We start from the raw sequence: 12,699 nt of genomic DNA, 5'->3' as shown, positions 1-12,699 counted from the left end.
TCAAATCATGCTAAGGTTTGAAGACCAAAAAGTCTTTATGACAAAAGGAAATAATCTCTAATGGTGGAATATTTGGAACCTTGATAAATAGGCAGGAGAAGTTTTTTGACTGGAGATGGAGGTCTGTGCGGTTCATATTAAATTGTGGTGATGTAAGGAGCTATCTTCTCTGATTTATACATTCAGCCAGGAGTACAGAGAGATCAAAATAAACATATTTCACAATTCTGTCTTTCATCACCTCAAATCTTCTAAGGAATGAGATGGGGACAAAGGGAAAGAATGAAGGAAAACAGAAAGATGAGATACCTGGAATATCTAGTCATATAGTTTAAAAATAAGAATTTATTAAACTAGCTTTAATATAATTTTTTAGACAGTGTCATATAATACCACTACATAAAATCTTTTCCTTCTACATTTGCTTTTTAGAAAAGGCTGACTAAAATAATTTTTTTTGTTAATAAATTTCTCAGACAATTTGAAGGATTCAAAATCCATGAATTCCAATTCCAATAAGTCCAATTCCAAGTTACAAATTGCCTTTTGTTCCCCTCACCTTTGTTTTGTTTAGAAAATATAATTAAAATGGCTCTGCCATTTTTAGAAGCCAAAGTGCTTGGTATTTGAACCTTTTATTTTATTTATTCCTCTATTGGCAGAACAGGGAAAGTTTACCCTTGATGAATGAAGCCTCAGGGTGGGAACAATATAACTGGCCTTCACTATTTGAAAGACATTTGGGTGGTTTAAAATTTTTTTATTATGGAAATCTTTAAGTATACAAAAAAATAGAATAATGTAAGACACCTCCATGAAACCATCACTGAGTTACACCATTATCAATACTCAGCCAACCTCCATTGTCTATACCCCCTCCTTCCACCTCATTTATTCTGAAGCCAATCTCAGATAGCTGACCATCTCATCCTTGAACACTTCAGTATGCATTTTGTAGGGAATTTTTTAAAAGTTCTTTTGTGAATAGAACTAGAGTCATTGAGTAGGAAATGGAACGGATTTCCATTAAGTGGCAGAAATAATTCTAAGCGCTGCCAACCACTGAGTGAATTGCCTTGGAAAGTAGTGAGTTTATCATCAAGGAGATATTCAAGCCAAGCCTGGGTAATGCTCACTAGTCAGCGGCTACACAGAGGAATTCAAGCACTGGACACGTGACTGGATTTAATCCGCGGTTCTCCACTTCTTTTTCCCCGTAAAGAAACATGTGATAGATGATGCTGACCTGCAACCTCCTACACACTCATATACGGTTTCCTGTAATCCAGGGCAACTCCATATATTTTTCTCTCCCCAAGTAAGTGGGAGGTTGTTACCACAGAGATAGGCTTAAGGATGCTTTAATTTATCAGAAAAGAAAAGTAAATGCTTCACAATTCTGTTACTCTGAACAGAAGCAAAACACTGGGACCCACCCCAAGATGACTCTTGATGTCCAGGGGGTCCACAGCTCTGAAAGCGAGAACCACTGGACTAGGTGGCCATTAAGGTCCATCCTAACTGTGACGGGGTTCGATTCTTTGAGCAGAGCACATCCAGTTTCTGGTTCTGCACAGGAGTTACTCACATGGAGAAGTTGGAGATGAAGGCTCCTTTGGGAATCTGCACATCGAACACGACATCCTGAGGCTGTGGGGAGTGGTTCACCACTTTGGCCTGGATGACAGTGTTGGCCATTCGGGAAGTGATAGTAGACCGGACTTTATAGCTATAAAGAGTCACTTGATCAACATCTTCCTGTAATTGGCAAGAAAATACAACTGTACTCAGAGAAAAATGACACAGAACTTCACTACGTATTCAACGCTAACATTGGTCCATTTGATTACAAACAATTCTAAGGCATCGGTAAGCATATAACTCAGGTATTACTAAGCATTCTCCTAACTTCTTGGAATACTCCTCAGGCAGAAGCCTGAGATAGCTTCTTTTTTTTTTTTTTTTGTCATTAGTAAACTTTAACGTGCCCTTTTCAGAACCAAACAGATCAAAGATTAAAAAAGCAAAGTCATAAATTAAATATCAATAAAAATAAAAAAGTCAGAGGAAATATGAAATTAAAATAAATAAAATTTAATAACAAAAGGCCTGAGATATCTTGAGATGCCTTTCAAGCGCTATGAGTCTATTAAAAATGATTAAAGGTTAGAATACGAGGAGAAAATGGTTGTGGGGAAGCAAGTTTGGATTACGAAAGTGCAGGAAATAACTTCGAATGCAGGGCCAGAGGGAAGGAAGGATGCAGGACTGCAGCGTTGGAAGGGGACCTGGGCACTTCCAGCGGTACGGTGGGGTGGAAGACACATGTGGTCCCCAAAGCCCCACACTGCCACCTACCTTCTTCAACCTGATCTATTGTAATTTCACCTTCTTGCAGTCCTCTTGTCCTTTCCCAAATTAAAACAAAATATGAGAATGCTGATGGATGTGAGCAAAGAACAGAATATCTTGCAGAGGGGTTTTGATGCAGTTACTGGTCCAGTACTCGGGACCCCTAATCCCAATCCTTCTCTACTGATTTAAGGCAGTTCTAGTATCCGTATGCTCAAAGACAAAGTACTGCAAACGCACATCTTTTAGGAGGTGACTCTAAACAGTCAGGATTATGGCAGTGATGTGACCGACTAGGTTTTGCTTTTTTCTCCGAAAGGTTTTGCTTATTTCAATACTAGGTGTCATATGCCTCAACTTTGTCATCCAAGATTAAACCTTTCAACACATTAACATCCAGCCCACCTCAAGCTGAGATAAAACCCAGGCTACGTTGTTTGTCCTTCTTCCCCCCTAACCCAGAGCTTCTCACAGTTGCTGTCAGTTCAGAGCAGGAAGCCCAGGGAACCCCTTCCTCTTGATGTTTTCTTGCCACAGGAAGCTCTACTCTGAACATCTCAGGGAATCGGGCCATTTCATGTTTAAGAGTGCTTTTTCCATACTCACGGCTTTACCCTCCAAAGCTGTTAGGTGTCCTATTTTAAATCAAAACTATTCTGTTGGAATAAATACACAGTTTTTATTCCAAAAACACCTACAATGTTGTCAAAACTTGCAAAAGTAAAGAGAAGGTACATTTTCACTCCTGGGGACAGCTCTCCCGGCTGCATACAAACTGCACCCTTTCATGCTGAATTTTAGACACACTTCCAAACAGAACTGGGCAAGGGGGTATTTCGAAAGTCAGGTAAACATTCTCAGTGATGAAGACAAAGGAGGCACCCGTATTGATTTCTCGATAATAGGTAACAGAAAAGTCATTCAGACATCAATTTTTAACAAAATCAAAGTAAACTTACCATCATTTCTCCAGATTCTCCAGAAACACTCCTCTGTGAAAGGAAGTTGGATAATCATTCTTCAGAAGCGTGTTGCTTATTACCTTGAAGGCAAAAACTGTTTTCTCAAAATATACTTTCTCAAAAGATATTTTTTCCTTCAGTGCTGAGCTATAATTCATTCACGGGAACCAAGACATAATTACCAAATATTCTTGAATGCTATTTTCCCACTGGTGTGTTTCTGTGAACAAATGTCTCAGTCACTGTTTGGTTGCATGCCCACCATCCTTCGATACAATGCTAAAACCTATGTTTTCAAATGAAAATGTTCAACCAAACTTAAGCTGAGTAGCACAGATCACCTTTACCCTGTCTATTTGTCTGATTGTTTTCTCAGCAGCAGAGTCTTTCTTCAAAGTCAGGCAGTGGGAAGGCACGTCTGTCTCTTCCACTAGATGAAGCTACATGGGAGCAGAGACTTGGATGCGTTTCCTCCTTGGTGTAGCCCCTGAGTCAAGCACGGTGGAAAATCCTGTACTCAACAGCTATGCTAGAGAATTACAGTAAGTCCCCTACATACAAACCTTCAAGTTGCGAACTTTTGAAGATGCGAACGTGCATTCCATCAACATCAGGCATGAGTGAAATTGCAGCTTGCCCTCCGTCTCCTACTTCTGACGGTCCTTCAGCTCTACCATCTCCCACCTCCTCTCCCTCCTCCAGGCAGTAACTCTCCTTTCCTGTTCACTCGATGCCATCCCCTTTACGCCAGCTGTTGTACTGCACTACTGTACTTTTCAAGGTACTGTACTGTAAGATTAAACATGTTTTCTTGGGACTTCCTGGTGGCGCAGTGGTTGGGAGTCCGCCTGCCAGTGCAGGGGACATAGCCCTGGTCTGGGAGGATCCCACATGCCGTGGATCAACTAAGCCCATGTGCCACGACTACTGAGCCTGTGCTCTAGAGCCCACGAGCCACAACTACTGGGCCCATGTGCCACAACTACTGAAGCCCGCGCACCTAGAGCCCGTGCTCCACAAGAGAAGTCACGGCAATGAGAAGCCTACGCACCACAATGAAGACCCAACACAGCCAAAAATAATAAATAAATAAATAAATTTTAAAAATTAAACTTAAAAAAATTATTTTAAAACTTTTATTTTTTGTGTTTGTTTTTTATGCATTATTTGTGTGAGAAGTATTATAAACCTATTACAGTAGGTTTATAGCCGATTGTGTTAGTTGGGTACCTAGGCTAACTTTGTCACGCTTACGAACAAACTTGCTGAACGTGCTCTCAGAACGGAACTCACTCATATGTAGGGGACTTACTGTATCCACATGAATGACTGTCCTGTGGGCATGGAAAACTGACTGGCTTTAGAGTGATGGGTGAACCTTTAATGTCAGATGGATTTTAAAGTAATAATTAAGGTGTGGGACATTAGCTTTGCTTGCCTGATTTGGGGTGAGTTGAAATTTTAGGGGGTATTATGTGACATAGTGAGGCCAACGACTGCCTTTTTCTAGACTTTTTTAAATTGGAGCATGGTTTATTTATTTATTTATTTTTGGCTGCATTGGGTCTTCGTTGCTGCACACAGGCTTCTCATTGTGGTGGCTTCTCTTGTTGCAGAGCACTGGCTCTAGGCGCGTGGGCTTCAGCAGTTGTGGCTTGCTGGTTTCAGTAGTTGTGGCTCACGGGCTCTAGAGCTCAGGTTCAGCAGCTCTGGAGCACGGGCTTAGCTGCTCCGCGGTATGTGGGATCTTCTGGGACCAGGGCTCGAACCTGTGTCCCCTGCATTGGCAGGCGGATCCTTAACCACTGCGCCACCAGGGAAGCAGTGTTAGTTTAGTGTTAGTTTCAGGTGTACAGCAAAGTGATTCGGTTATACCTACATATATAACTATTCTTTTTCAGATACTTTTCCCTTATAGTTTATTACAAAATACTGAGTATAGTTCTCTGTGCTATACAGTAAGTCCTTATTGGTTATCTATTTAATTTTATTTATTTTTTGGCCGTGCTACGCGGCTTGCATGATCTTAGTTCCCCAACCAGGGATCGAACCTGTGCCCCCTGCAGTGGAAGCGTGCAGTCCTAACCACCGGACCACCAGGGATGTCCTGGTTATCTGTTTTATGTATAGTAGTGTGTATCTGTTAATCAACTTCCTAATTTATCCCTCTCCCCCTTTCCCCTTTGGTAATCCTAAGTTTGTTTTCTATGTCTGTGGGTCTTTTGGACTTTTTGAATGCAATTCCATACGATGATGTTTTCCCTTTTAGATGAAGACCCTGACATGAGGACTTGCCTATTGGGTTTTAATACTATCGGTCTACAAAAAGCCTGGACTTGCAGCAGGTCAAAAATTCATACCCGCACAAAAGATGTCATAGGTCAGCTTAGAGTTGCTTCCACAAATACCTCCTTTTTTACCACCTGGGCTCTACATGGGAGAAGCCAAACCTTTCTTGGCCCCCTGGAGAACTCACCCCATGAGTTAGAGCATTTTGTCTGTGCTGTTGCTGGCATCCGGGAGGAGACCGCCAGCATGGTCAGGTCCCCTGTGCTCTCTGAGCAACTCCCCGAGACAGTAGAGACCGTGACTAGGTAGGAGACCATGTGTGGCCCCAATAGGAAGTGTCCTAAGAGGAAATTCTTCCATACAAAGCAGTAAAACTATCCCATAATCTTAAACTTTGAAGAAAACACATAGCAATGTATTCTCTAAGGGACCAAGGTGACCATTACAGTTTGAAGATGAACAGACAGCCGTGTGGAGGCTTCCCTTTATTTCAGCTGGACAGTGTTTCCTCCAGGTGTAAAACCAGCAGACTCTTTGCTGCTAAAAAAACATGCTCTTGAGAAAATGTAGCAAAAATCATCTCAACCCTTTTCTTATTTCTTCAATCATGATCTCTTTCACTTATTTGCCCTTTTGGAATTGAGGTTTACTGTACCTGGTACCTCCGGTTCTCTGGCACAAATTGAAATTTGCCTGGGGCCAGTTCCACAAGGTCTCCATATTCTGCAAACTTAAAAAAGAATTTAGGATGTTTATTTCTATCAACAAAAAGCAGGGAGCTGGTGATAGGCATAAGGGACTGTATTCAATATATTATTTTGTCTTGTTTTCTATATCTCTGGGCAATCTCATTTTTTCAAACAATGATTTCTTTTTTTAAAATTGAAGTATAGTTGATTTACAATGTTTCAGGTGTACAGCAAAGTGATTCAGCTATACATATACATATAATCTATTCTTTTTCACTATCTTTTCCCATACAGGTTATTACAGAGTATTGAGTAGAGTTCCCTGAGCTATACATACAGTAGGTCCTTGCCATTTATCTATTTTATATATAGTAGTGTGTATCTGCTAATCCCAAATCCCTAATTTATCCTTCCCCCCTTTTCCCTTTGGAACTGTTAAGTTTGTTTTCTGTGTCTGTTACAATGATTTTTTTTTTTTCTCTCTAGTTGCAGAGAGCAGGGGTTACTCTTCATTGCAGTGTGCGAGCTTCTCATTGCGGTGGCTTCTCTTGTTGCAGAGCACGGGCTCTAGGCAGGCAGGCTTCAGTAGTTGTAGTACATGGGCTCACTATTTGCAGCATGCGGGCCCTATAGCACTTGGGCTTCAGTAGTTGTGGCACATGGGCTCAGTAGTTGTGGCTTGCGGGCTCTAGAGCACAGGCTCAGTAGTTGCGGTGCACGGGTTTAGTTGCTCCGTGGCATGTGGGATCTTCCCGGACCAGGGCTCGAACCTGTGTCCCCTGCACTGGCAGGCAGATTCTTAACCACTGCGCCACCAGGGGAAGTCCCTACAATGATTTCTTTAATATATTTGTTTGCCTGTTACTTCTCAGAGGTGAGTAAATGAGAGTTAGTATCTCCAAATTTGCTGGAAGCAGGAGTTCATTTCTGAGTTTGCCTGAAGATGATGGGATATCCAAGTAGGAGTTACAGTAGCCCAGTGATCAGGTAGGTGCCTGGCAGAAGTACTGGGTAGATCTTGGGGGCATCAGAGGTGTCTTACTAGGTAAATGTGGGCCATTATCCATTGAGTTAGAAATGGCGATGTGAAAGGAATGCCAGTAAGTGACTGAAAAAGCACAAACACATTTGGATATCTTGCCTCCAACTCCTGGCTTCGTCAATGAGATTTCCAACGTACTCTGGTAGTTTTTAAAGTGTTAGAAAATATGATAGTTTCTAGGCAGACAGGGTGATTTTTTTTTTCTTGCAAATATGCCATCCTGTTCTTTGGCATCTTTGTAGGTAATCCACTCTGTAAGTAGCACAAGCCGCTGCGCCTTCTAGGATATTCCCAGAATACATGCTGCTTTTCTGGCATCAAAATAGCTCTTGGGGCTTCCCTGGTGGCGCAGTGGTTAAGAATCCGCCTGCCAATGCGGGGGGCACGGGTTCGAACCCTGGTCCGGGAAGACCCCACCCACCCCTCGGAGCAACAAAGCCCATGAGCCACAAATACTGAGCCTGCACTCTAGAGCCCGCGAGCCACAACTACTGAAGCATGCACGCCTAGAGCCCGTGCTCTGCAACAAGAGAAGGCACCGCAATGAGAAGCCCGCGCACCGCAACAAAGAGTAGCTCCTGCTCGCCGCAACTAGAGAAAGCCTGCATGCAGCAGCAACAAAGACCCAACGCAGCCAAAAGCAAATAAATAAATAAATTTATTAAAAAGAAAAAAAGCTCTTGTATGACTTTCAGTCCAAGGCTTTCAATACGTTGGGGATGATCAAGGGTCTGAAGTGAAGACCTTGAGCTCCCCAGGAGTAATTCCTACACTCTGCCCGTCCATTTACCCAATCTTCCCCTTTAACAGGAATATTAAGTGTCCTTAATTTGGAAATCATTTTCACTTAGGTATGACAAACAAAGTGCTTTGAAAATGACTTTTCTATATACTCTTAAGTAAAAGAGTGATAGTGATATTCCATAATAACAGTTATGAGAGCTAATAATTATTAAGTTCTTCCCCAGGTTTGCACTGTGCTGGGTAGTTTACATATGTCACTTAATTCTTACAACAACCCTTTGGGTTAGATCAATTATTATCCCCAATTTTTTAGATAAGGAGGGGGCAGCTGTACTTCGTAAGCGGTACACTATGGGGTCGGGCTGTAAACTTGGTTCTCATGCAAAACCTGTTAATGCTCTAAAGGGTAAATATATGTTCCAGAACTTATGGTTACCGGGGGGAAGGGATAGTTAGGGAGTTTGGGACTGACATGGACACATGGCTATATTTAAAACAGATAACCAACAGGGTCCTACTGTACAGCACAGGGAACTCTGCTCAATATTATACAACAACCTAAATGGGAAAAGAATTTGGAAAAGAATAGATACATGTATAATTGAATCACCCTGATGTATGCCTAAACTATCACAACATTGGTAATCAACTGTACTCCATATAAAATAAAAAGTTAAAAATCCTTATCACAAGGGGAAAAAAACTGTAACTATGTATGGTGAGAGCTATTAAAGACATTGTGGTGATCATTTTCCAATATATACAAATATTGAATCAAAAAAAGGGTAAATACAGGTTCCAGTAATTATAATAGTGAACACGTCTACGCAGATTAATTTTATCATGAATTTCCATTCCACACAGAATGCTGTCCTTGAATAGCAACAGGTAACAGGTTATTTACCAAGCTAACCTTTGGAGCGGACAGCAAGGAAGTCTTCTGGAAGTACTTACTTCTGAAAGTCCGTTAGTGGGGATTTCGAAGCCCTGTGATTCAGAAAGGAGGAAGCAGACGAGAAAGCACACGAGCCCCTTCATCGTGCTAGGTTGCTCTGCCCAGCTCTCCAGTGCCGGGTCTGGGAGGAGCCCACTGCTCCCTGAACCACGATCAGAGGCACAGCAGAGCCGTACAGTTGGTTTTCAAAAAGAAAATTGAGAGAAAAGAGAAGAAGAGAGCTCTCAAACTTTGTTCCAAAACAGGACAAATATTTGTTCTGGAGTTCAAACTTAAGCTGGGGAGGGGGGTGGGTCACACACCCAGAGGTTATTCAAACAGCAGAGCTGGGGGCAGTCCCTGGGCTGTGAGAGTAAGGCAGGGTCGGACAGATGTGCAGTGCTTTTTTTTTCCTTTTGCTGATTTCTCTTCATCTTAAAATCAGAGAGACCTAAGATCAGCGTCATCTTCTTTGAAAGACCAGGTGAGGCACGTGACTGAGAAATCGAGTCAGAGAGGAAAAAGCTAAAGTGAAAAGCTTCTGGAAACAAAATCCTTTGGTTTAAGTGAAAGCAAGAGGAATTTAGGAAAAGTGGGAGAAGAAACCCCATGGTTTTCTGAGCAAAGCACTCACTGGCAGTGTCTCTCCCTCTCCCTTTGAAAACCGAGAACCTATTTCATGAGAGAACTGGGCAAGCAGCAGTGTGGGAGGTTAGGCACCCCTTCAGCAAGGAAGTTTCAGGAACCTCTTTGATTAAGAGAACAGAGTCTGTTCCGGCTGCCCCTGGTCACTCTCACTCAGGTCAGCGGAAAATCAGTTCTCCCCATCCCAGAACCAGAGACAGCCCAGCCTGGAATCCCTTCCCACCCATGGTCATGAATCCTAATAACAATGTTAACTAGGATTTATTGAGCCCTTTGTGGTGTCATGCACTTTTACCTACATTAACTTTAACCCCCTGTTTTTATTCAACTATAAAAGAGCCATGTGAGATGTGTACTACATTTATCTTCATTCACAATGGAGGAAGGTAAGGTTAAGTATCAATAACTGATTCCACATTTCATAGTTAGCACGTGGAGACTTCATTCAAGGTCAGCCTGACCTCAATTGTTGTTCGTGACCACGTCCAGGAGAGGCAGCCTGGGGTCCATCTCTGGGATCAGTGTTCCAAGTGTGAATTTAGACTAACAGTTACCTGTAGTTCCCAAGCTGGGTGGCCAGTGTACTTGATGAGCCTCTACTCCAGACGTCTGCTTGAACAGAGCCATGCTGTGGACCTCAGTTTGGCCAGCTCCCATGTCTTTTCTGGCAGTTTCCTTTGCCAGGATGGAACTACGGCTTCCTGCCCGAGGTCCCTGATCCATCACCTGGTCCGGGTCTTGCTGCTGAAAAAACCTCTACTTTCTCAAAGTTCACTCCCACAGGGGAACTTTCACCCACATGCAAACAGAAAGTCTGCGATGGCCTTTGAAACCTGGTGATGTAGGGCTGTTTCCACCAGATCCGTGCCGACCAGACTCAGCTAGCTTCTGTGGATCCCAGTCACTCATCTTGAGGATTACAGTGAACCCAGGACGAACAGGTCACTTCTCTGAGATTGCCCTCTGATTTTGTTCAAAGGGACACGGTTTAAAGTTTATTTCAAAAACAATGCAAGTGAAAAGAGGAAATCAAAACCATGCCAAAAAAGATAAACTGACATATTAAAATATGCAAAATGATCTTTAAAAAAGGACAAATTTATTTGTTAAATCCAAGCACATGCCCCAAATAACTGGAAGTGCTGGTTCAAATGTAATATAAAATGCAAATAGATTAAATTTATCTGTAAGATTATGAAGGGTTACTGATGATTGTTTTAAAAATGTTCAACTGTATGCTGTTTCTAACAATTACACTTTATCTCCAAGAGACAAAAACAGACTGAAAGTTGAGATAGCATTAAAATCTATCTTATTTATTTCAAATACTTGAAAATGGGGGTTACAAAGTTGGTATAGGGTTAAATTAGATGTCACAGCAAATAATACTAAAAAGAAAGTCAGAAGAGAGAATTAAATCTAAGATTATTAATTGTATGCAAATTGTTGTGAAGTACCTCTCTAGAAATTGTTCATCTTGCAAAACTAAAACCCTGTGCCCATTAAACAATAATTCCCCATTCTGCCTGCCCCCAGCTCCCGGCAACCATCATTCTATTTTATTTTTCTATGAGTATGATTACTTTACATACATCATATAAGTGGAATCATCCAGTATTTGTCCTTTTGTGAATGGCTTATTTCATTTAGCATAACGTCCTCATGGTCGATCCATGTTAACGCCTGTCAGGACTTCCTTCTTTATTTAAGGCTAAATATAATAGTCTATCATATGTATATATCACATTTTCTTTATCCATTCATCCTGCTATGGACACTTAGGCTTTGTCTGTTAAACAAGTGTATTTTTAAACTTTTCTCTGAAATACTTCATAATTAAACATTTTAAAAACAATTTAAAGAGCAAAAATAAATCAGTTTCAAATCAGTTAAAAATATTTTCAGCAAGGAATAAAGGTAAACTTGGTGGAATAAAGAAAATCCCTTGTTTTACGTGCCACCTCATTTTGCTTAAATAGAATAGAGATCTAAGCTAAACAAATAAATCTATTAGCTGAAGGTAGAGTGGTGTTTGCTACGAATGAAGATGACGTGGGTTCGGATCATGTACGTTGATTTGGTTTTGTTAAGTGTGGACTGCATGATTTGGGTAGTGAATTTACACGCCCCTTCCCCCCCCCCCAAAATGCTTGGTCTCAGCTAAGAGTGAACGTGGTAAGCATTTCTGGGGACATACCAACCGATATGGATTGCACTTTCGCTCCATTCCCACTGTCACTACTCTCATTAATTTTTCTGGAATGATAGCGATGTTTTCTAGGGACGTCTTGGCTGCTGTTTCTGAATCCATCACACCACGGCTGAAGCAGCGTCCGAGTGCAGCTGTGAAGCGGTTACTCCCTGCTCCAAAGTTTTCACTCTCTTTCTATAGAGGATCCGGCCAAGACTGATTTTCATGGTGGTCAGTGCTCTACCTTTTCAGCCTGAGCTCCAGCCTACACACCACAAAACCAGATTATTGGCTCACCTCCAAACCTTTCAACCAAGTGCTTTCCCCGACACAGTTCCCCTTGCCTGGAATTCCCTTTTCCTCCAACGTCTCTCTATTAAAACCACAACCCTCTTTCAAAGCCCGTCTTAGTTGCGACTTCCGTCACCAACGTTCTGCAGATTCCTCTGGCTGACATTCGTCATTCGTGTCATTTGGGGGCATAAGTGCAAAACACACCTCCATGCCTTGCTACGTTTTCTCAAGTGTAGAGACCACACACTCCTTCATTCAACGCTCTTTATAGAGGAAGACAAATACCATATGATATCACTTATATGTAGAGTCTAAAATATGACATATGACACGAACGAACTTATCTACAAAACAGAAACAGACTCCCAGACATAGAGAACATACTTGTGGTTGCCAAGGGGGAGGGAGGTGGGAGAGAGAAGGATTGAGAGTTTGGGATTAGCAGATGCAAACTATTATATAGAGAATGGTTAAATGACAAGGTCCTACTGTGTAGCACAGGGAACTATATTCAACATCCTATGATAAACCATAATGGAAAAGAATATTGTAAAAAA

At 41.8% G+C, this 12,699-nt stretch overlaps 1 protein-coding gene across 1 annotated transcript in view; it reads right to left on the bottom strand.

The window, feature by feature from the left end:
- ITIH2 (inter-alpha-trypsin inhibitor heavy chain 2) overlaps positions 1-9,239 on the bottom strand; it is a 37,528-nt gene extending 28,289 nt beyond the window's left edge. The window contains exons 1-4 of the mRNA XM_082647500.1: positions 9,033-9,239; positions 6,259-6,333; positions 3,312-3,344; positions 1,589-1,758 (exon numbers count right to left, since the gene is read on the bottom strand). Coding sequence (XP_082503626.1) covers positions 1,589-1,758; positions 3,312-3,344; positions 6,259-6,333; positions 9,033-9,116 — 362 coding nt within the window. The 5' untranslated portion in view covers positions 9,117-9,239. The remainder of the gene's footprint in view (positions 1-1,588; positions 1,759-3,311; positions 3,345-6,258; positions 6,334-9,032) is intronic.
- Between the last annotated feature and the right edge of the window lie 3,460 nt (positions 9,240-12,699).

Source organism: Grampus griseus, assembly GCF_964374135.1.
Source record: "Grampus griseus genome assembly, chromosome: 2".
In the NCBI taxonomy this organism is placed as follows: domain Eukaryota; kingdom Metazoa; phylum Chordata; class Mammalia; order Artiodactyla; family Delphinidae; genus Grampus; species Grampus griseus.
The sequence above is the reverse complement of the archived record's forward strand: the minus strand, read 5'-3'. Positions and strand labels throughout refer to the sequence as shown.